Source organism: Nomia melanderi, chromosome 5 (assembly GCF_051020985.1).
Source record: "Nomia melanderi isolate GNS246 chromosome 5, iyNomMela1, whole genome shotgun sequence".
In the NCBI taxonomy this organism is placed as follows: Eukaryota; Metazoa; Arthropoda; class Insecta; order Hymenoptera; family Halictidae; genus Nomia; species Nomia melanderi.
In genome coordinates this window covers 5,370,237-5,393,723 of record NC_135003.1, presented here as the reverse complement: position 1 = coordinate 5,393,723, position 23,487 = coordinate 5,370,237, and the positions used below count along the sequence as shown (strand labels likewise).

Here is a 23,487-nt window from a genome sequence, read left to right as displayed (position 1 = left end):
GTCTCCTCTGCTCCCCGCCAGCTGGTCCGTGGTGTTGTATCCACGCGGGAGGAGGAAAAAAAGCGAAGAAAAGAGGCGGTAGGACGCGCCGCGGTCTCATCAGTGATCGGCGCACAAAGTCCTCTTTGTTTTCTGAGACCGCGAGATCGGACTTCGTCAGCGGCCGCGCGTCTCCGGGCTCCGCGTCTCGATCGAGTAGACACGCTAATCGATTTCGTGGATGAGGTAAAGGGCACGAACGAGAAGAAAATTGAGAAAGGGTGGCGGGACGCGGATGAAGAAATGTAGATCGAGTGACGTGCGAGAAATGAAGGAATCCCGACAGGAACGGAAATCATTTTCGTGGGCCGTAGTCAATGAACGGGAGCGAACGTATGGCTAATCAATTTGTAAGAATGGTAATGTGTGTTATGAACATTTCGAATATCTTGATTTTGAAATATTATTTGGGTATTTATAAATATAGATTATTATATATAAATGCAGTGGTAATGTTTGAATGCGTGTAATGATGTAACTGTGAATATTAAATGTTATGTACTATATAGTGACTATTTTGTTCGCTGAAAAGTGTTGATTTTTTCTTTGAATTATATATATAAAATTTTTAATTCTATATGAGAAAGAATGAATATTTAATATGAAAGTGTGCCAAAATGAATGGTAATCAGAATATATAAATATTAACTATTATACTGGCAGTATATAAACAAATGGAGGACTTATTTTATGGGGCAGTCATCATAAGAACATCTTAGTGAAGCTGAAGATAAATATGATTTGTATAAAACACGAGTGTGCTTTATATACAAATCTTTGAAATCTCATTGTAAAATAAGTACGTTTCCAGGATTTTTCAGTGACATCAAAAATGAATTTTTATATAAAAACGTGTACTCAACGAGTTTAATTTGTTCGGATATTTCAAGGAATTATACCTTCATCCTTGGAAAAGTCTCATGTAATGACCAATAAACGCAGAATGCATTTGGCAGGGTCGAAGAAAAGTATAAAGTAAAGAGAAGGGACAACCTTTCAGGAAGGACGATTAAGCTAAGTAGGTATTTTAGCGAATACTTCCATCCATTCGTAATTACCAGCGAATAAAAAGGTAATGATACCGTCTCAATGAAGTAACGCGAATCGAGGATCAAGGAAACGGATGAATATCCTTTTAAAAAGGAACTAATAACGCGAGGAGCCGTTACGCATGACATTGCAATTACATGAACATAATTGTTTAATAAATTCCTTTTGTAAGAAGCTCTTGATTTCTGTTTCTAATGATCGCTGAAAAGTATCGTGCAGAGCTACAAGAATTTTTTCAATTTCAACTTTCTTTTACACTTCTGTATAATTTATTGTAAAATAATGATTATTATATTATATTAATATTCCTTTGAAAGGTTTGTTCATGCTTTGCGTAACCAATAAATGTATCAAAATATAGGTGTAATTCACTTAAGGTATAATACATTTAAAATTCTATTAGAACTCATGTCTTTTATGTTCAAAACGTTGAAAATGATTGAAACGGTTTATCATTTTAATAAATGTTTAACAGCCTGACTTCGGTTACTTTTAAATGCTTTGAAATCTCATTGACGATTTTATTTTTGTAAGCTTATTTGTTACAATGGTACAAGGTGGTTTAATATAACTGCAGAAAATTTAAAAGGCAAAAACATATTTGCTTTTTCCCGAAACAATTATTTGTTTATGCATGCTATACTGGCAGTGCTTACGTTCATTTTAGAAAACTGTCATGAAACGTAAACGTATACCCTCTCAGATACTAAAAACCAAAAATAGCATTTCGTACTTCAGTTACTAAATCATCACACAAAAACTCCTCACTAAAAACCAAACGCGAAAGTTTAGTTGCGAATCGAATTCATCGGACCGAGAAAGCCCTAATACCCAAAACCCACGTCTATTCACGTGCAACACCAGCAATTCTCCCATCCGCTGGAACTCTAATCATCGTATAATGGAAACAGTACCGTACGAACGGAAAAAAGAAACGAAAGAGAAAAGGAAAATCAATGGTACGAAGCGTAACTATTCAATCGAGGTGGTGGGGAGAAAGAGAGAGAGAGTGGGAGGGGAAGAGGAGTAGAAATAAAGGAAAAGGTTCCAGCGAAGGAAGAAAATTAAAGAGGAACGAGAACAGAGGTCGATCCTCCTGGCAGGATTCGCGGCGAAATCGGCGGTTAGGAACGGCCATGAACCATTTTCGCCCTACGAAGGAGCAGCGCACACAGCACAGACAAAATAAAAATTCCACGAGGTGGAGGAGGAGGAGGAGGCGGGGAGCCGGAGGGGGTGCGAGGGGGGCCGCGAGCAACAGGGAGAGAAGCAAGAAGGAAGAGAGAATAGGACGGACGAAGAGGGAGAGAACCCGGCCAACTTCTCTCACCCGGTTTGGGCTGGCTTGGCCTTCCAAGGGGCCAGCCTAGACTCACGATTCTCATCTCTTGTGTTGGTCCACCGCGAGACGAAAACTCGTACGATGCTTCCCTTTCCTCTTCGCCGTCGTCCGTTTCGTGGTACCCTCTTCTTTCTTCCGCAACGACGACTAACGCGTTCCCTCTCTCTTTCTTTCTCTCTTTCTCTCACATACACATACACAGTTACACTCGTTCTGTCTCCCCTCTTCACCCTCATCCCCCTCCGTCACCACAGTTTCTCTCCCCGTGGCGGAGTCAGTCGCGATTTATTAGGCGAGCTAATTAATAGGCTAACTGGGCGCGGCCGTTGGAGTGTTGGTGGCGCGTCGGTGTACCGGTTCGTGGAAATCGAAGCAACGATTCGCGATTTATTGCCGCGCGAGAGATTCATGATTCCGTGGCTCGTCCGGCGAGCGTCTTCCCGCTTTCGGCCAGTGCCGCGGCGCGGCGCGTCTTTTTTTCCGGCCGGCCGGAATAGAGTCCGAGAGTCCTACCGAGCATCCGCGCCGGAATTCCTTTAATTCGGATGTTCCCGCGATGAGAGATCGATCCTGCGGCTGGATTCCTTTCTGCTTCGTCGTCCTCGGTGCTGTCGGTAATTCCAGCGTTCGGTACCGGAAGATGGATGACTGGTTCGTTTTTAATGGATGAAAACGGAGGAAATGTAAATGCCGGTATGGCAACATTTTTTCGGTGGAATTCGCTGGCCATTTGCGCTGCAATTAACCGTTTGTCCTGTGACTTGTTTCGTAACTGCGCTGGATAGGATAACGTTGTCTTTCATATATTTACTGCAGTTATATTGTGGAACATAGTAATTAATAGAAAAATGGTATTTAATGGGAACCCGAAATAATCGAGTGACATTTAATTTTTGTAACGTTTGGCGACTTCTTGACGAGTTTCAGTTGATATTCTATGACATGGGGTTAATAAATATAGGGCTGAGATGGTTGAATTTCTTAAATTGTTGATCTTGAAATGGCAGACTATCTTGATGACTCAGTGGCAAAGCTTGAGGTCATTAGGGACTGTATATATGTATGTTTCGTTATTTCGTGATTTTTATATGAGATTCTTGATTAAACCTTTGCTTTGTTGTGTTTGTGAGATTTTTGGGTATTATGTTATGTGTTCTCATAAGTTTATTTATTTTATCTTTACTGTTGTGACATATTATGACAGGGAATGCATAAGTGGTCAAAATGGACCTGGAATCCGTTTAGCTAGGATTAAAGTCGTGGCCGGTAGAATCGGATGAAGAAATGTACAGTAGCTGCCTAAAATATTGGTACACAAATTTGTAATTATTAAAATAATTGTTTGTGACGCTTTTGTTGCATACGTACATAGCATTTTTCTCACTTTTGTTGAAAAAAATAAGTAATAAATAAATATGTTTTATATAATTACCTTTCATGTAGACATATTACCGAATTTCAAATAACATATAATTGCGGTTTATTATTTTTTAGTGTATATGTTCGTTTTGTATTGAATAATAATTAAATAGTAATTATATTGGAAGCTTTGAATAAATTAGTATTATAAATGTTATAAATCAGTGTTCACTATAAACTGTCTTGGACTGACAGAAAAAACTGAGGTTATTTATGATTCAACTCAATATAATTATGCTCGTAAATAAGAAGTTAAAGGTCAGAAAGTTCAAAATTCACTGTTGAAAGTGTGATTAAGAATCTGCAGAAAATATATTTTATCATGCGATGAGAATTTTAGTGAAAGCCGATAGCTCCTTCCCAATTTTGAACCAACTGTGTGTATTACAACGATCTCAGGTATGTTAATAATTTGGCTTCTTATTAAAACGTAGACATAAAATAATAGTTTACTTAGTATTAGTATTATATGAAATATAGTATTCCTATTTAAAAACAAGAAGTTAAGGCATATACAGACTTTCTTACGACTTTTTCTATTTTATAGGTATTTTATTTGTCGTATTTGTAAAATTAGACAATTTATGGAATAAAATATAAATAATGTGTTTATATTTACGTTAACATTTACTTTTAAACACAACATGCTCTAACATTAATGAAATCAGTGAAAATAATGAAGTAACTGAAGAAATGAAGTAGTATTAATTTCACAAGTAATTTATACATTTATTTTAATGAAATATAAAATCGCAATAAATTATAACACAATATATAGGCAATGAACTTCTATGAAACATATAAGTATCTGAGATTAATTTTTAAACGATACTATTCATGTCGTCTAATGTTCTTAGATATTAAATACATAATGAGAACTTTAAATGAGTAATATCTATTTCTTTTTTACATCCTGTAGTTGAAATAATGGACTACTATAATACAATACCTATAATAAAATAGCGCATAAAATCCTCAAAGATAATGTTCGATCATTTAAAAATTGTTTTATATTTAGAGAAACGAAATCTACAATAAAATTACATGTAATATATTCAACATAATTTAAAAATATACATTCGCTAAATAATTATTATATGTAGTTACTAAGTCAAACAAAAGTAAGCAATAAAATTTGCTTTTATGAACAGAAACCTCATAACTATGATGTAATTGATGGGAAATCGTAGTAGTATGAATATCATGCATTCCATGGATACACGGAGCTCGTTAAAATTTATGGATAAAAGGATTTATGGAAAACCCGCGCTGAGTAAGTCCGCGTTTCCGATCCCTGTTGCGTTCCACCACCCGCTCCAGTCTTGGCGCTTGTGCCACGGGACGTCAGTTGCACGCTGCAGCAATTCAGCGTAAAATCTAAAGCATCGTTCACATCGTCACAACAATCGTCTTCCTTGAACACCTCCTTTTTAACTTGAGCGTCCTTTTTACCGATTCCTGGTCTTGATTTTTCGCGTTCTCCCAGTTCTTCATTCTCTTTAATTCCGCAGTTCAACTGATCGTGATAGTTCATCGCGATCCGAATAATGTGAGTCATTTCTGGACTCGGAGATCGCGTCTCACGCGATTCGCTCTCTCTACTGACATTCGTGCGACAATTTTCTAATATGTCGGAACAGATGCAGTCTGCGATGTTTCGGAGATCGAGATCCGGCAACCGTCGACGGTTAGGTCCTGAAACGTTAAATCGAGTGAATAATAACGGTGGATTTTATAGATCGGCGAGGACGAATTTTTACTTTTTTATTTTATTATAATTCATACTAGAATTACCAGGTGAGCCAAAATAAAACATTTAAGATACTTTTTACAGCTTTGGAAGGATAAGAATGTTTTTCAGAGTTGTTATTAAATAAATCGATTTATTAATGTGCGTTATAAAATATAAAGCCAAAATATAAGTTAATAGAAATTTTAATAAATTTACTCTTGTAATTTTTATAAGAAAATACAAATTAGCCAATTTGACTTTTTGGTAGTTCCAGACTTAATATTCAGTACTTTGGAATTGCGTTCTATCATTTGAACCTTCCAGTCGTGAGCAATTTTTATAGTTGATCATATCAAATTATAGAAGAAATTTATAGCATATGTAAATATTGCGTTTAAAAAAACACAGGATTGCTATAATAAAAAGGTACTTCTGGGTATGATATATTTTGACATATATTATCTATTTCAATACGGCAAATTTGCAATTCTCGTATCAAGTTCTTATTTTTTTGTTGCAAGCCAGATACTTTAAAAATTTCGTGCAATGCAATAATATTGTGGCCTTCTGAAATTAACATTATAAAAGGAAAGTTATTTCGACATCGCTCGTGGCTGAAGAGTTAAAATACATTTTAAGAATCATTATTCACAATAAATTTAATTTTTTACATGTATCTCTATATAGGTACATATAGCAAGCATTAAAACGAAACACGCAGATGAAACCTTAATATAAATTATATTTTATTGACTGTTTACGTAAAAATGTAAAAAACCTAATATTATGTATAATACTTCAACTTTCTACGAAACATATTAAATCTGTGTTACTAATATGATTTTATCTAATACAAATTTTTTTTCATGCAACCAGTTCTGTACCGGAAGAGATTTCCAGCTAATGAAGGGATTTTTGCACATTTAATAACCAGTCCGCTAGCCTTTGCCTCTAATAATAGCTCGAATATGCTTTGACATAGTTACCTAATACCAGATTTCCGTAGTATTCTTGTGTAATATTGTACCACTGATCCTTTCCCACAAGTTAATCAATAACGATGGAGGAGGATTATATTTATTTACTGATTTTATCTTTAATACTTGAACTGAAACATTTTTTATTAGACTTAAGTTGGGACTTTGACCAAGTTATCTATTCTAAAATTTTAAATGGTTGAAAAAGTAGTCATGTTTTTATAATTCTCACAGAATATTTTGTATCGTTTGGTTGTGTTGAAATATTACAGTAAAATAAGTACACACAGTTGCGATTCAGTATATACTAACACATTCCAAATTATTCAAATTTAATTACAACTTATTAAAAATGTGCACAACTACGATGAACAAGGGCCGTATCTGTTCAATTTAAACACTCAGCACTGTTATTTCAGTGCTATATGAAATTAGCAATGGAACAAGGATGTACGAATGCACGAATGTACGAATTTATGTTACGAATCAATATATTACCACATGACAATTTGTTTCTAGGACTGTTTTGCATATGTATTGATTTATTATATCATCTGTTTGGTACAATAGATCTAAATAGATGTAATGTATAACCATTTCATGACAAAACCATTATCGAATTTAATCATTTGTTCCATATGTATACCAAAATTGATTTATCTCCTTTTTTCCAGTAATCAACGTTTATCTGATGAGATAAATCTATCTATTAATTTAGATTCACCTAACCAAATTACATTTTTTCGTTACTCGATAAATACAACTTTTCGTTTAAGTAGTGAAAAAGTAACTTTCGTTAATTCGTTTCATGTTGTTCACTTCTTAAATGGTTTTCAGTATCGATTTTTAATAATTTTGTTGCTATCATTATCTGTGAGAGTAAGTCTCAACTGTTTTCTATAGATGTAAAAATATCTTTGTAACATCGTTTTCGTAGCTTTTTAGTCTTTGATTGACTGACTCCAAATTTGTTTGCAATTATTTATTTTAATACGTTTCGTTTTAGTTAAGAAATAATAGCGTTCTTAATACTTCGTCTGAATCATAGAATGTTACAGAACATACAATGTGTTGTATTGCAGAAACTATGATAAACCAACCATTAGTATCACTCCGATTACAAATGTTAACAGTACCAGTTGAGAAAGTTTCAATTTGGAGCTGTCGATGTCAGTTATTCTAACGTAGTGATAACTGATTCTATGGAAACGTTTGTATTAACTAAAATAGTAATAGTAATTCTGATTTAATATATATCATGCAGAGTCAAAACATTTACCGTAATATCATGGATGTTGAGTTTATGGCATTTCATATTTAATCATTGAGTAAAGTATAAAACATATAAAGTATCAATAAAAAAGAATAATGGAAATGTGTAATGGGTTGCATTGAATAGGGGCAATATTCTTGCACCTGTGAACAAGCAACCTGTGTTACTTCAATGTAATGAAAGAAATATAACTTCTCGAACCAAGGCAAAATTCTTGATTACCAGATGTATAAATCTATTTGATAGGAACGTTTTAATAATGAATATAATGTAAGTGTAATTATTAATAACTAAGTCAATGAAAATTGAAATCTATTCTACCATTAACAATGACGTGTTTTGTATTTAACTATTTTAAAATCGCATTATACTGCTATAAGGACTTGGGTCGTTAATATGGAATAATATTTAACACTTTCTAATATTTTCAAATTTTTGGAAATTTTAGTTTCTAAACCATTAAATTAATTCGATACTTTTCAGTCTTGTGAAAATGTACTAAAAACTTTCCACCAAACATGTTATGAATACTCGAATATAATTTTTCAATTATTAAACCCGTAGTCGGAATACACTGTTAATTTAAATTTTCATAAGAAACAAGTTCGATATTAAAAATGGTATCTTTTCATTAAAAAAGAAAGAAACAAAAAGTAATATTCAGGAAGAAATCTCCTTAAAATAAATTCATTTAATACCTTTCCAATTATCAATGCGAAAAAAGCTTCTTCGGGTATTAATCAAATATTCCAGTTTGATCCGAAGCTTATCATTCATTAACAAGACGACCACTGACGATCAAGGAGATCAAAGGAGCTCTATAAACAACGAGCATCTCGTAAAGTATATCCTTATGCTTTCATGAATACCAAGAATGCCAATGAGTAAACGTTCGCCAAAACGGCGGAGTTTGTATTGACCTTCGACAATGTTCTTCGTGCATTCTTCGAGGGTTGGAACTCCTTTCGTACATTCCACGAGCTCTTCGCCCCTTTTGCGTCCGCTCCGGGACTTCCTCGAGGACCTCTTCCTTCCACTGTCAGATTCCTTCTTTCTCCTGTCGCTGTTCGCCGTGACCTTCCCCAGAAGCTCGTCCAGGACGTCGTCCTTGGATTCGGCGGACTCACTCGTCTCATCGGACTTCGAGCGTGAGTTCGCCTGTGATTCGATCAACGGAATTGGACATTCTGGAAGCTCCAACGAAACGATCGTCAGGAACGGCGGCCTGTCCTTACGGATCCTCTCCAGCCAGGATCTATAACTGTTTCGACCGCGATCACAATTAGCTCTGGAGATGAGGTGAATTAGACAAGCCTTCGAACTGGAAAATTGACTTCTGATTTGGGAATGACGCATCGAGGCGACGTTTATGGTTGTTGATGAATATGAATCGGTGAAATATATATTTGTATACAGTGCTTTGTGTTAATGTTTGAGTACTGGCAAGTATTCGTGGTGTATTGGAAGTATGAGTAACGAGGGGTAATTGCTGTTTATGAGTATCGTCTTTGTATAACACACTTGTAGTGAGTGATAAAAAATATCTATGTTTGTAATATTTACTTTTTATATATATTGTATAATTATGTATATATAAAATAATATAAAAATCATTGAAGTATTATTATATTCATCACATTAAAAATCAATACTCATAAATAGATGGACGGTGTTATGTATTTATAGCCATTTTAATCTTCTAAAGTTTAATATAGAATAGCGTTGGTTAAAATGTTGGTAGAAATGTCTCACAAAAAGGAAAACGTCGATACAGTAGAAATTACTTCTATTTATACTGTTTTATTTTATGTACTGCCTTTATTTATCGGTATAAAAATGATGAAAAGCAAATGGTCAAAGATGAATACAGTCTTCCACTGAAGTTGTTTTCTCTGTTGTTCTTCTTTTAAATGTATAATGTTTGTCGTGACTTCCAGAAGGAAACTTTACGAAGAAGTACAGGAAGATCAAAAGAGATAGATAGATAGATAGATAGATAGAGAGACAGCGAGAGAGAGAGAGAGAGGAAAAGAGAGCGAAAACAAGTTGAATAATGTGTCACGAAAGGGTAGCTGTATTTCTAAGAAGGAAGCTGCGGGACGAGATACTCGTCACGATGAAATTACTAACGCTTTTTGCGTTTTTTTTCCATAATGATCTTACATCACGATGATTCTTAGTAAGAATGATGTTGTTTAATAACGACTACAACCGACACTTTTTGTTTTTGTAACTGAAAGAAACGAACTAAATGCAGTTGACACTATCCACAACATTCGATACATCGACGAACAGGAACAGATGAAAATAGGTAAACTGGAAGAAGTAAAGTTCTAAACGAAAAATAGAAACTATCGCGTGTAAAGCGCTACGACAAGGAATGAAAATTAGAGGATGTCTGAGATACATCAACTAGAAGAAAATATGGAATAACACGCACCATGAGAAAGTCGGGATTCACGTGGAAATATTGAGCCAACTGGAAACTTGATCTTAGATTATTACTAAAAGACAACATGAAATTTTCTCAGGTATTATAAAAAGATGTGTGTTGTTTGCATAAATAAAATATTATAATTTCAGTTGTTTGACATGATGAAGTATGTGTATACATGTACTTAATTTGAAAAACAATTGTTTACATTTAGATATCATATAAAACTCCTATGAAGTTAATAAAACAAACTGCTAATCAGCGATGAATAATTAATGATAATTAAATAAGTATGATTGGGTTCATATTTTCGCAAATTTATAGATGAACATTTTTTATATTTTAAAGACAAACATTTTTCTCGCGTTATCTTTAATCACTTTAAATTGACATCTTATTATATTGTCTTATCAATTGCTAATGTATATACTCCATAGTTTCAATATTATGAACATATCCATCTCCGGACAGTTACAACAAGAATTCGCCTTAAAGATAAATTTTCTTTCGAATATTTTACTTCATTATCCAAAACCTTCTTTCTGAAAACTAACAAAATCACGCACGGAAGTAAACCAAATAGAAGAATCAGAAAAATTCAAGAAAATGTACTCCATTTAAGTCCATCCATTATGTAAAGCAATTGATTACACTTTCGGTTCGAAGAAATAGAAAGCTCGGAAACACCGGCACACAGAAGTCTCGGTAACGTTCGTTAAATAGAGGACAGAGGTGCATTAAAGAGCAGAAGAGTCGACAAATTGGCCGCGATAACGTTAGTAAAGCCGGAGGAAAGCAACGTAAGAAGAAAGAATTCTTTTTGAGGGCCGGCCGATCTGGTGGTGGATTCACGAGAAATGAGAGCACGTTTTAAACTCGCAATAAACTCGGTAACCTTGCCCGGATCTTGGGCTCAGAGGTCAGTCTCGAAATATAATACTATACTCGTGTCTGGAACGTCGCGGCGGAACGTAGAATAAGATGAATTCCAAAGGGTTGGGGGTGGCGGGGCGAGGCAAGGTAGGAGTCAGAACACGAACAATGAATAAACGTCGGGGCGAGATAGACAAGGACGAAACGTCGATGATAATGACGCCGAGATATTCTCGTGTTTTCGATGTGATAACTGCTTTAATAACGTTATAATACAGGCTGTGAAGGTACGATCGCTTTCGAGGCTTTATTAAGTCGAGCCGCGCTGATCGTTCCTTCTGTGCCGACAGTTAAATTTTAGTGCGTTTAATTACGGGTTTCTACGTCACGTCGACGTATACGGAGACACCGAGAGCGTGTTGTCTAGGTAGCGGTTAATAGTCTAGGAAATTCTGTCTTTAGAGGATTTCACGATCTCTTGGAACTGGTGTTTGTCTTCTACGCGAATGCTTCGTGGGTAGAGAGAATTTTGGTTTCACGATTACAACTTCCTAGTGGTTAATTAATTTATTATGATAAATAACAGATAAATAGTTTTGAAATCAACTTACTTTGAATGTAGAAAAATGATTGGTAAGGAAGTATAAGAAAATTGAGTTTTGTAAGTTTCTTTGTCAATTTGCGTAAAATACGTTGATAATGAATGAGTTTTTATTGCAGATTGTTTAATAAGTTTGTAGGTTTATGAGATATTGTGTTTGTTAATTCGAACACTGTTACTCCGAGAAAATTCATTGTGAATTTTTATTTATTTCTTTGAAATATTTAAAAATTGTATTCTTAAGATATAGAACTGCGAATAGAATGAGATCTTTTAAATAGTTACTCTTTTCTCAATTAAATAATTATTTAGAGAATGTATAAAGGCTGATGTTAGCTTAATAGTCTTAGTTTACATATAATATATACTTTCATACATTAAAACAAACTTTGTCCTTCTTACTGAGTACATAAATAAGTAAATAAAAGTGAAATTTAATACTACATTAACAAACATTGACTGGTTACTACATATAGTTTAAGTACAAATTTCAATTTTTAAGAGCATTAGAAAAACAGAATTATGGTAGAGAATGGTGTTTCTAATAAAAACTATAAAAATCACTGCGGTTCGAATATTTTATATACTGTTCCAAATTCCATGCATTTTATGCAATGCTGAATTTTCAAATTATCCGTAAATCTATAAAAATCCACAGTCTAGTCATGAATAAAAGAAAGCCCCCTAAAATACCTGAAACTACCTATATTTTCGAAGAATGCAAAACATTACTATCAAACACATTGTATTCAAATTTAAAAAATACGATTCAGAGAGAAAAACTACAAAAGCCACTAACATAAATACAATACTAAACTCCAAAGATAACAAGAACGTATTCAATTCCTATCACAAAATTATATACGAAACCGTAGATTGTTAACACGTTGACCGTCATGAAAAACATTAGCCTTTTACGTATCATTTATTCCTTCGTAGCGAAGATAAAACGGAATAATTATTAATTATTTGCTACCACAATTCTTACGTTACACTGTTTCCTAGTTATTTACGCTATAGAACATTTTTATTCGACGTAATATGTTTTATGAATTATAATTGTTTTTAAGTCATTTCGAAGCTCCAGTTCATAGAACCACTGTAATAGCGAAAGTGTTAAGTATTAAACATTGCTAATGACCTCAGATATCAAAGGGACACTATAAAAATTGATTTCAAAGAAGGAAAGCAAGCGACCATTTATAATAATTCTTATCAATCTATTAACGGTATCAATGTACCGAAAGGTTCCCAAGCTCGCAACGTATATCAGTGAGAGAGTGCACGCGTTCTTGCCTCGAGAGTGAGAGACGGAGAAAGAGAATACCTCGAAGATCTCCTGGAGGAGGGTACGTAACCGGCGGTAGGATGACAGATATGGCGTGTCGGTGACTGTGACCTTGAACTCGAGGGTTCCCGCGCGCTCCTGGGGTCCTCGAGCGTGAGGCGCCGAATATAGAGTCCTGGCACCTCCTCCGCGAGCTGATGTCTTCTCCTGTACGAAGCCACAGTGACTGGTTCAACCGATTCTCACCATCGATCATCCGCCGTCGCTCTCCTCTTTCTTTCACTTCCTCTCTTCTTTTTCCTTCCTCTTTTCCTCTTTTTTTCTTCTCTTATGTTCACCCGAGGAATAGTGTAGCTGTGAACTCGACCGATGACCTTGAACCGTGATCCTGAGACGCTGAACGTCGACACGGTTGCTAGCCTTCGCTCAAGATTACTCTTCCGACGAGCAACATAGTTGCAGAATGGACGTTACACGGCAGTCGAATAACGAGTTCCTTATTTTCTCGATTCCGCCAACGATCCGGCGTGATCATATGTTGCGGATCATCGGAGTGGCGTGCCGCGCCGTTTTGCAATTCCTCGGGGTCAGCCCGGAGGTACCTACGTAATTGCACATGGCTCGATTAAATTATACTACTAAGTCGTGGAACGGTAGGGTTAATCGCGTGTTGATCGTGCCAGCTTGTTTGCGCAACGGAAACTATTTGTAAGGAGATTGTTACTATCGCTAACAAGACCCGGTCTACCCGTGGAGAATGAGTAAAATGCAGAGTCGCGGTGGAAAGGAGGTGTATTATGTAGTAAGTATAATGGAGACCGGGAGTTTTAACTTCTCGATGATGGACGTTGTAAATTTGTCCTGATTGTATCTAGATGTTAATAAATTATGTTTCTTATGGGATTGGATGTTTGGAAAATTGAAACTTGTTGTTAAGATGTTAGCGTATGCGTATTAAGGTAAATTGTATTTTATCTCCCTTTTTTAATGTTTTACATGCACACCCTTGCTAAAAAGTGTTTGGTCATTTGTTTGGTGAAGAATGATGTTTGGTTTTGTCATGAACAAAATAAGTTCTTTGAATTATGTAATTATGTAATAATAGCGAGTAATAATTGTAACAGTATTTGTCGCTGAGCTTTCTTTCATAAACAAACAAATATTTTCAAATAATTTTAATCAGATATGCAAAGAATTTCTTAAGTACGAAAAGAATTTGTTTAAAGTTATACTTTCTAGAATTTCAAGCTTATGATCATTTTTTTAAAAATACTAAGTAACAATAATAATTTTATTACTTCCTATTAAATTCCTTATTATTTATATTCATTTCATCTATATGAATTTCATACATATTTCTTGTTCTTATGACCCAGTCATTAATTTTAAAATAAGATCTTCCTACCACAATATTTGTCCACTAAAAACACTATCTTTCTCCTTTGCAAGTTTTTTCACAAAATTATTGTATAAACAATAGTAAAATATTATATTCCATTTCCCGGTGACTTGATATACAGTATTGGAAGAAAGTACTAAAGCACATTGAAATGTTTGCTACAACTATAAAACTTCCATAAGTATTACACTACTGAAAAGAAAATAAATATATATATATGATAAGATTCAACGAATACCCACTCAACGTGCCCACTCAAAATACCCACTCAAATTACAACCAATTAATTTTAACAATGTTGATATGGAATTGTATCTCCGGAATAATTCTGCTGCCCACTAAAGCTTAAGTATCATTAAAAGCTTTCACGGTATCCCTAATTAAAATCGACGCGTTTCAAGAATTTCAACTATGGTCTTCGACAGCGTGTTGCACCTGTATGCAGGTCCGAATACCAGCACTCTCCGGAATCCACGTAACCTGGCTTCCCCGTTTAGCAGGCTCGATTCGTGGTTTCTCGTGATCCATCAGCAATAAGGCCACAGATCGACAGGGCCGAAAATCGCATCGCGGCGGGCGTTATATCAAACGGTACATCAGTTTCAGGTAATTCTCGATCAGCAGGTGGTCCGACTTCGGTAGACTGGAACGGCCCTCGCGGAGGCCGGCTCTTAGAAGCAGCGGCGCCGCATTAAAAGCGTTGTTTAGCAGGCTATTTCGAATTTTGTTTTTCCCCAAGCTGGCTGCTGGCCGAGGTGTGGGATAGATTAGTTTTCGACCGCGCGACTGTTGGCTACTTGCCGCGGGGCCTTGACCGACTGGCTCGGTTTTTGAGCGAGCCTCCTCATCTCTTTTGCTCCAGTCGCTGTCGTGCCGGACCACCGGTACCGTTCCACTGAAATGATCATTAAGGGATCTTCCAGTTTTCGAAGAGCCGCCGACTGGATGTTCTTTCATTTTCGGCAAGTATAGTGCGCGTTTAATTTATTTGTTAGAAAAGTTGTCGATTGTTATGTACCGTTGAATGGAGTAGCACAGAAATGAGAAAACTGCTGATGTTGTACTTCAAAGATGTTCTCTTTGTTATTATATATTAAACGTTTTGAATGTTAGATCAGTCAATTTTGAACTTTGGTAGTGTTTTTTTAGGATCATTAATGATTGAAAAATGTTGGATATAGTAGACTTTAATTGTAAATCGCGAATATTCTGGAGTATTTGATTTTTCTATATTTAACCACATAATATTTTTTTTAAGTATTGCAGTAGTTAAAATTTGTGATGAATTAAATAGTTTCTATTTACTTGTACAATATGTATTATTCATTATGCGAGAAAGATTTTGCATGTGCGTGTATGGAATACAATTAAATTACTGAAGATGACGTAATTGTTTGAAAATGTTTAAAAATCAAGTATCATTTACATATTTTAGAATTGATAAAATCAAAATAAGATTGATAAAGATATAACATTTTGAATGAAACGATCCAGGTGTTTTGTCGATAAAATCAAAACTTGAAATGCGTTTTTCTTAAAACTTCTTACGATGGCCGTGAAAATTTGGTCTTCGCTTGACTGCTTAATTTTAAAATTTGCATGTAAATTCCTCATGAGATATCGTATCTGTTAATATTATCATTTCTTAATTTAGTCTTGAGATTTTAGTGATACAGAAAAAAGTGGATTTCTTCTTAAGAAAAACGCAACCTTTCGTGTAATATGTTACTATTTCAGTATTCTTCAAAATCTTGATAGAAGACTAGGTAACAGATAGCTACTGGCACGATTACTGAAATATGTTAAAACACGTTAACAAAACAAGTTTTAAATACTTAATTTTGGATATGGTGCATGGTTGTTTATTGATCATCAAGAAGCTGCTCATAGGTATACTTATATTATTTTAAAACAATTTTTTATAGTTCAAACTTCTATATAATAGATAGAATCTCATCAAATATAAAGAAATAAAAAAAATGTAATATAAAGCGTGTACACAGTTTTTCCCTATGTATGATATTTCTTAACGTAATTCTTTGAAACTCTCTGGTCGTCTGATTGAAGTTAATATTAACAACTGCTGGTCAAGTGATGATTCAACTTGTTAGATGACACATAGAAATCTGAGTTGACAGTAACCTAGAGACAATCGTTGGTAACATACATGAAATCTTCCAAAATATTATTTAATTATATCATTCACAAAAGAATCCGAATTTAGAACATTGATAAGCACGCGTTGTTTACATTGTAAACTGTTAAAAATTTGCAATATTTGCTCTTCTTAATAAATGTAACCAGTGGTTTATAATTTCGTAATTAATAAAAATATAAAAAATCTCTTATAAAGTGCTTATTTCTAACAACTGAAAATTCCTATTGAATAAAAAAATTATCACATTAGAGAAAATTACGTATTCTTCTTTATTAAAAAATAAATCCTTTATTAACATTTTTTTATTTTCATTTTCATTCGTCATTGCGCTGGACCACGGATACATTTCACCGAAATGGCCATTAATTTGTAACGATGTTTCGCGCATGAGTATTCGGTGTCTGTACTGAAAACGTGCGGCAGCTCGAGTTAATCGGCGGAGGAGCGTTAATGACGATAAAATTGGTGATTAACACGAGCGCCGCGAGACATATTAATGGGTTCTAGAGGGAATTACGTTTCACGGTAGCAAACGCTTGGTGATATCGGATCGGCGAGTACGTTCAGCTTTTAATTACGGCACACTCCTGATGAGTTTATCTTCTATTATAGAAGAAAAACACTGTTAAAGAAGAATAGAAGTTGTACGTACAGACTAAATCTGCAGAGACAAAGAGGATACAAAATTCTAGATAATGAATTTGCAACATATAACCGTCGCCCATGAAATATGCTTCAACACTTCACTACCAGAAGCATACAAATTATATTGTTTATTAATTAAAAGAATATTCTGTAGAATGTATGTACATTTCTTTAACATGTTTTTTGTCTTTTTCGTTTATAATAATGTTTATATTTACATGGGGTTTTACATTTGTCACTGTTATAAATACTTTGTTACGTTCATATGAAACTTACGTAATAGACATATAGCCTCATATACACTTTTATTATTTCTATGTACAGTAACGAATTTGTTGCAAGAATTAACGTGTTTTTTAAAAAACACAACTCTCAAGTTATAAGCAGCTATTATCATAATAATTTAATACCTATCGCTATACCTTTTTTATACCTCAAAGCATGTTTGTCACTTTCAATACTTTTTAAACATAGCCGATGGCAATGCATAAAAGTTACATCAATATCTGCATGTGTGACTTCGGTATGTTCCCTTGTTAGAGAGATATTCTCACAACTACCACAGCAAATTAAAATATTTAAGATTAATAATAAAACCGAATAAATATCGTATTTTATTGGTTTCTAGAAAGAAAGTTTATATCCTCCTATAAATATCGTACTAAAGAGTTTCTGAAAAATGCCGTAAGCTAAGAATATTACGTGAAAGACGTTGCTATCAAAATGTTAACGCAGAATCAGAGATCGGTAAGCTTCTTTCGCGACAATTCTCGGTAACGAGAAACTTAAGTCGAGAATTAATTCAGCCCGCAGTACTGTTTCACTAGTAATCAGATAACCCGAACGAATTCGAAGAGCTCCGAGTCTGCATCGACGAAACGATCATCTTGCATTATCATCGTCCTGACCGTCCTTGGTCCAAGGAAACGATCGTACCGCAGCGTAACACGATACAAGCGGAATCCGTAAGTAGTGCTCCTCACGCTCGATTAGCGTGACGAATCGATAATGAGCCGCGTTTCAATTTTAATCGATGTCAAAAGTTTGTCCCCGCGAACAACGCAACGACGTTTAGGACTATCCCGCTGGAGCACCGTCCGTGGAAAAAGAAATCCGCCTCGGGTAACTCGATCTGCACGAACACCTACGAAATGGAATTATACCGGCTGACACGCCATGAATTTTAATCGACTTTTAATCTCCATGGACCCGTCGTTATGTTTCTGGATTGTTTGATCCTTTCGCTTTTCGCGGTGCAATGTTTTGTAGACTCGTCTAGTCGAAGTATGCAGAAAACATTTTTATTTGGAAACCATTGTTGTGAGAATGCTAGAGAAGCTAGGTATTTTGATCTTTCGTCTTCGATGAATTTATATCAATAAGTTCTGCAACCGTAGTTCTCATTTATAATTACCACGTGTTATATATTATTACATTATATTTTACGTATTATAGAAACGCTGAGTATTCTCATCTTTCAGCTTCAATGAATTCATATTAACAAAGTCTGCAATCTTATTTCTTATTTATAATTGTTATGTTTCAATGTTATGCATTACTATTACATCATATTCCTCTAATGAAGATTTATGTATCAATCTAATTAGGTTAATGGAATTCTATATTCTTTTTTACTCAACGCTTTAGCTTCATACTGAATTTGTTGATATTTTTAAAAAGTAATTCAGATATTGTATATACGTAAAACTGAGACTGTATTATAAATATGCTTCCTTGGACTAACACTGAGTGAAAAAACTTTCTACTTTTATTTTCGAAGAATACGTCCACGTGTATTTTACAAATCTTTAAATTTTCAAACTTTTCCTTTTTGATGGAATTTTGGTAAGAATAGCATAAAAATGGTCAGATGATGTAATATTCGATAAAGATGACGGATGAAGTAACAAAGCAAATATCAAGTTTTGACGATTAGTTAGAAAAAAATACAAACCCTAAATCTATTCTAGTGAAACGCGATATTTTGTTTCTTAACCCCTTGCAAAATGATTTTAATATTATCCAATAATTTACAAAAACACAATAGAATTTTCTTTGTTTATTAGTTACTTAAAGTCGCATCAACTACTTGTATGGGTTATTAGCGATAGAAGTTTTCTGTTCGATGTAAACATACGTTTATTTTGGACATAAAACACTAATAATAGTAAAAGTCTGTTATTTCAGCTCATGCACAATAAATAAATGATAAAACATTCATAACAATAAAACAGTCTTTTACTTTGACCCATACGCAATAAATATCATTCATTTTTATTCAATTGAGGTAGAAATCTTCACCGTGGAGCTCACTCGTCATTATACAGCAAAGGGTTAGTTTTGCAAATTTTTAGCCAATCATTGTATAAGTTGTCCAACTGTGAACAGTACATTCGAGTTAATCGTTTGATTACCTGAAAAAAGATTATAATATGAGATATCATTTCAATCCTATCAAACATACAACATGACCTTTAATGTATGAGGACCAGATTCAGAAGTCGTTAATGTTCTTTCATTCCTTAGGTTCATAATCTCTTATATTTATTTTGTTTTATCCTGTCTACTTCTCATCTCTACTCATCATTCTCTTCGAAAATGGATCGTATTTAATTTAACCGTATTAATTTAATTTACCAATGTTTGTTTCAGCGACGATCTTCTCGGCTGTAATATTTTATTCAATTCAACGAATATTGTAAACAAAATAATGAAAAAGAGAAACTAAAACTGTTTCTAAATTTTAGTTTCTAAATATAATGTCATGTCTTCTAACTTCAAATAACAAGACCACTTGAAACAATTAGATCACAAATATTTTATCGAGATAATTAAATTCCATTATAATTTTATACATTTGACGGCAGCAATATAATAATTAGACAGCAGATCTTTATGCAAATTCAAGTATTTAAGAATATAATTAGAAAAATAGAACTATTGTGGAAAATGATTATTCTTACCAGATTATAGCAATATTATTGGTACTTTTACTATTATTACTTACCAATATTAAAGAAAGCACTACACTTTAGATATTTTCTAAATTTGTTTGTTTCGCATGCATTCTGTGCAATTTTACATTTTCAAATTTCCCATAAATGCATGAAAATCTACAGTCTAATAATAATTCTATCGATCATAATCATATCCTGATACTGACAGTACAAATACTGAAAATGAGGCGGGATATTTGAATAGGCACGCCTGGAAACCAGGAAACAATTCATGAAAGAGGAATTCCTCGTTCGACGCCATTATCGGAAGATCACCGTTCGGCCGGGCATCGATTCGCAGATCGATCTTCGTGGGTGGACCATCGGGTCCGCAAACGCTGATTCGCCAAAAGAACAAAGACACGCGGAACGAAACGCGCGCGGTTCGTTGCGGGGATAAAGAAGTGAAAACGCGCGAGGGACGAGGACAGGGAGCAAAAATAGAATAGTTCTACTGGCGGGAAAAAGAACGACGAGAGCGGGGCGGAAAGAAAACAGAGAAAGGAGGCGAAACAGAGGAAGATGCCGATCTCTTCGCGGAATATGTTTACATTAAAGGCGCGCCTTGAAAAAAAGGCCGGGACGAACCGCAAACTGCTTAACGAGTCCTGCTCCTTTCACCCCCGACCGCTCACCTTTCCGCTTCTACGCGATGCCACGAAGTTGCATCGCATGCACCCACACGGCAGCCCGGAATCTGAACGGCGATGGACTCGAGTGGTACCAGAAACGAACAAAATTCCCTGCGATTCGACAGATAACCGACAGAAACATTCATAAGTTGCTCGCAAGAAACCGAAGTATTCGTAGAATTAATTTTATGCAACATTTAAACCGATATTCCACGCAAATTAATATAGGAAAAAATGTTTACGTCCCGTACTTTACTAACTAATTGGTATAGAAATTCATAACAGTGTAATTGCCGCAATGACTGGTTTATGGTACAGTGAAAGAAAATTTCAGCTTGAGAAACCCTTACCGATATATTCACGTAATTGCCTCCCTCTACTTTTACGTCTACACGTTAATGTCTTTACATGAACGTAGAGTTATTGCAGTTCTTTTATTTTCGCGCACGCATTACTGAATAATTACCTGGTATATCCAGAAATCTTGCTGCTCATTAAATTTTATACGCCAATTAGAAATCTTAGAAGTAATGACTTACTATTTATTGGGGATTATCGTACTTTATCGAGTAAATGTAATTTCATAAATTGTTTGGCGGCTCATGTGAATTTGTACATTTTGAGCAGTAACATTTTCGTTTGTTTTTAGTTGGCTTAAAGGAGCAATGCTTCTCAGTATTGTCTGCAGTTTCGATGTAGGTTAGTTTGCTTCATAGCTTGGTTTTAGAAACTTTATATCTATGCAATTTTTCCTTTTGCTTCGTATTATACGTTCTTTCAATGTAAAATGTTCTTTCTTTTGTTTGTGTTATTGTCTCTTTAGTTTCTTGTTATATGCTTATTTTATACATACATTATATCACTAACTAAATAATAGATACGAATGTTTACTTAAAGAAATTTGTACAGCAATATGTATAAAAGGAAACAAAACTTATTTTATAAAAAGGTAATTTCTAGTAAACATCCCTTCGTATTGGATAGTTATAGTATAATACAGGCAAATCAACTTTTATTTTACAGAAATATTAATATATTTACTTTCTTTTATTATTTATTGAAATAAAATAAGAGAGTTATATTTTAAGGAAGAAGTAATTATGAAAAAAAGAACGTATTGTTTCATATAATATTCCAGATAATGTTGTTTCTTGTCTGCTGCACCAAGCTTATTAATTTTTTAATTCATTCAACGCCATTTATTTTGCATATTCAAATGCTTCACCTAGCCAACAGTTTAGAAATTAAAAGTTTCTAATGTTAATAAATTTCTCAAATATTAAAGTAATTTTATTAAGTTTTACATTCGCGAACTCTATTTTTATTATTATAATTATTACTCTTTCTTTTATAGTTAATTCAAATATAAATGGGACTTGACAAAGGCATTTGCATCTAGGATTTTACATTTACGTAATGTTATATTACCACTGAATTATACTAATTTATTCAACGATATGTATAAATTAAAATTTCAGCTATTAATAAACAGAAGTTATATCTATAGCACAGTATCCATAAACCATGAATCTCTTTTATTGCAAATGAAAGTTCTCTTGACGTCAATAAATTACATCCATGAATATATAAATAATACGGGTATATATCTATTACGTACTGTAACATGAACATATTAACGTTATCAGTATATTCATTATTACCAATTAAATGTAAGGTTTATTAGATCTGGAACATAGTCTCTCACAGTTCTCACGCAATAATCAACAAAATAATAACTAAACAACTGATAATATCTTTCTTAATATTAAACATAATATATTCCAATATCATTAAGTGTAACTATCCATTTATCACTAATTAGCTACTTCTATTAGTATCAGTATCACGAACAAATCGGTACGAACACTATAAATAGAAAAAATCCATATTCAACACTGACCATACATGCTCGACGAATTTCCAAAACCACCTTCCCAAATACTGGAACAATCCGTTAACACAGTATTCTGTTTACATTTCTACTTTTCCTACTTATCTCCCCAGGCAGTATCACCCTTCCCGGAATTACCAAGTTCGCTACATTAAATGCGTATTTTCCAACTTATGAACGATATTTAATAACACTTTGCAACTAAACTGGTCGGAAAGTTGCGAAAGAAAGAACCGAATACCCATGATTAACCGTAGGTAGTTCACGCGCACATGTACGACATGCTTCTTCATCCGTTGGCTAGGACGCGTAAGGATGTCCAATGTGTGTGCGCGCGCGCACACGCGAGATCCGCCGCGCCGGTGCTTCGGGGCGAATTTTAATTTTCACGAGCAGGGTGCCCTCCCCGTGTATTGTCATTAGAGAGAGGCCAACGACGACCAACAAGGGGGAAAAGTCAGGCCGCGAATTATGGGCTGAGAAAGGGAATGAGAGAGGAGCAGAACGTGGGTGGGAGGGAGAGGGAGAGGAAGGGAGAGAGAGTTAGAGAGAGAGAAAGACATCCACGATGTTATTAGATTTCTTGCAAATTACTCGCGCGTCCCATTAACGAGTCCCATCTGTCTGGATTACGAGGCGAGCTAGACCTCGCTCCGCTCGTGTCCTCTCGTCCCAGCCGAGCGATTTAAAGCGTTACTCTCTCCTTCTCTTTCTTCCTCTTCCTCTCTCACCGTTCCT

At 34.6% G+C, this 23,487-nt stretch overlaps 1 protein-coding gene and 1 long non-coding RNA gene across 2 annotated transcripts; one reads left to right on the top strand and one right to left on the bottom strand.

The window, feature by feature from the left end:
* Nucleotides 1-4,476: 4,476 nt before the first annotated feature.
* On the bottom strand, nucleotides 4,477-14,382 carry LOC116430988 (uncharacterized). The gene is made up of 5 exons (XM_076367836.1): nucleotides 14,327-14,382; nucleotides 13,449-13,630; nucleotides 13,068-13,269; nucleotides 8,753-9,093; nucleotides 4,477-5,545 (listed from the first exon to the last, which is right to left on the bottom strand). The coding sequence occupies exons 1-5, from the start codon at nucleotides 14,380-14,382 to the stop codon at nucleotides 5,088-5,090; spliced, it is 1,239 nt and encodes a 412-aa protein (XP_076223951.1). The 3' UTR covers nucleotides 4,477-5,087.
* Nucleotides 14,383-17,114: 2,732 nt separating this feature from the next.
* On the top strand, nucleotides 17,115-18,089 carry LOC116431003 (uncharacterized). The gene is made up of 3 exons (XR_004235842.1): nucleotides 17,115-17,142; nucleotides 17,859-17,977; nucleotides 18,058-18,089. It is a non-coding gene; the product is annotated as an uncharacterized LOC116431003 (long non-coding RNA).
* Nucleotides 18,090-23,487: the final 5,398 nt, after the last annotated feature.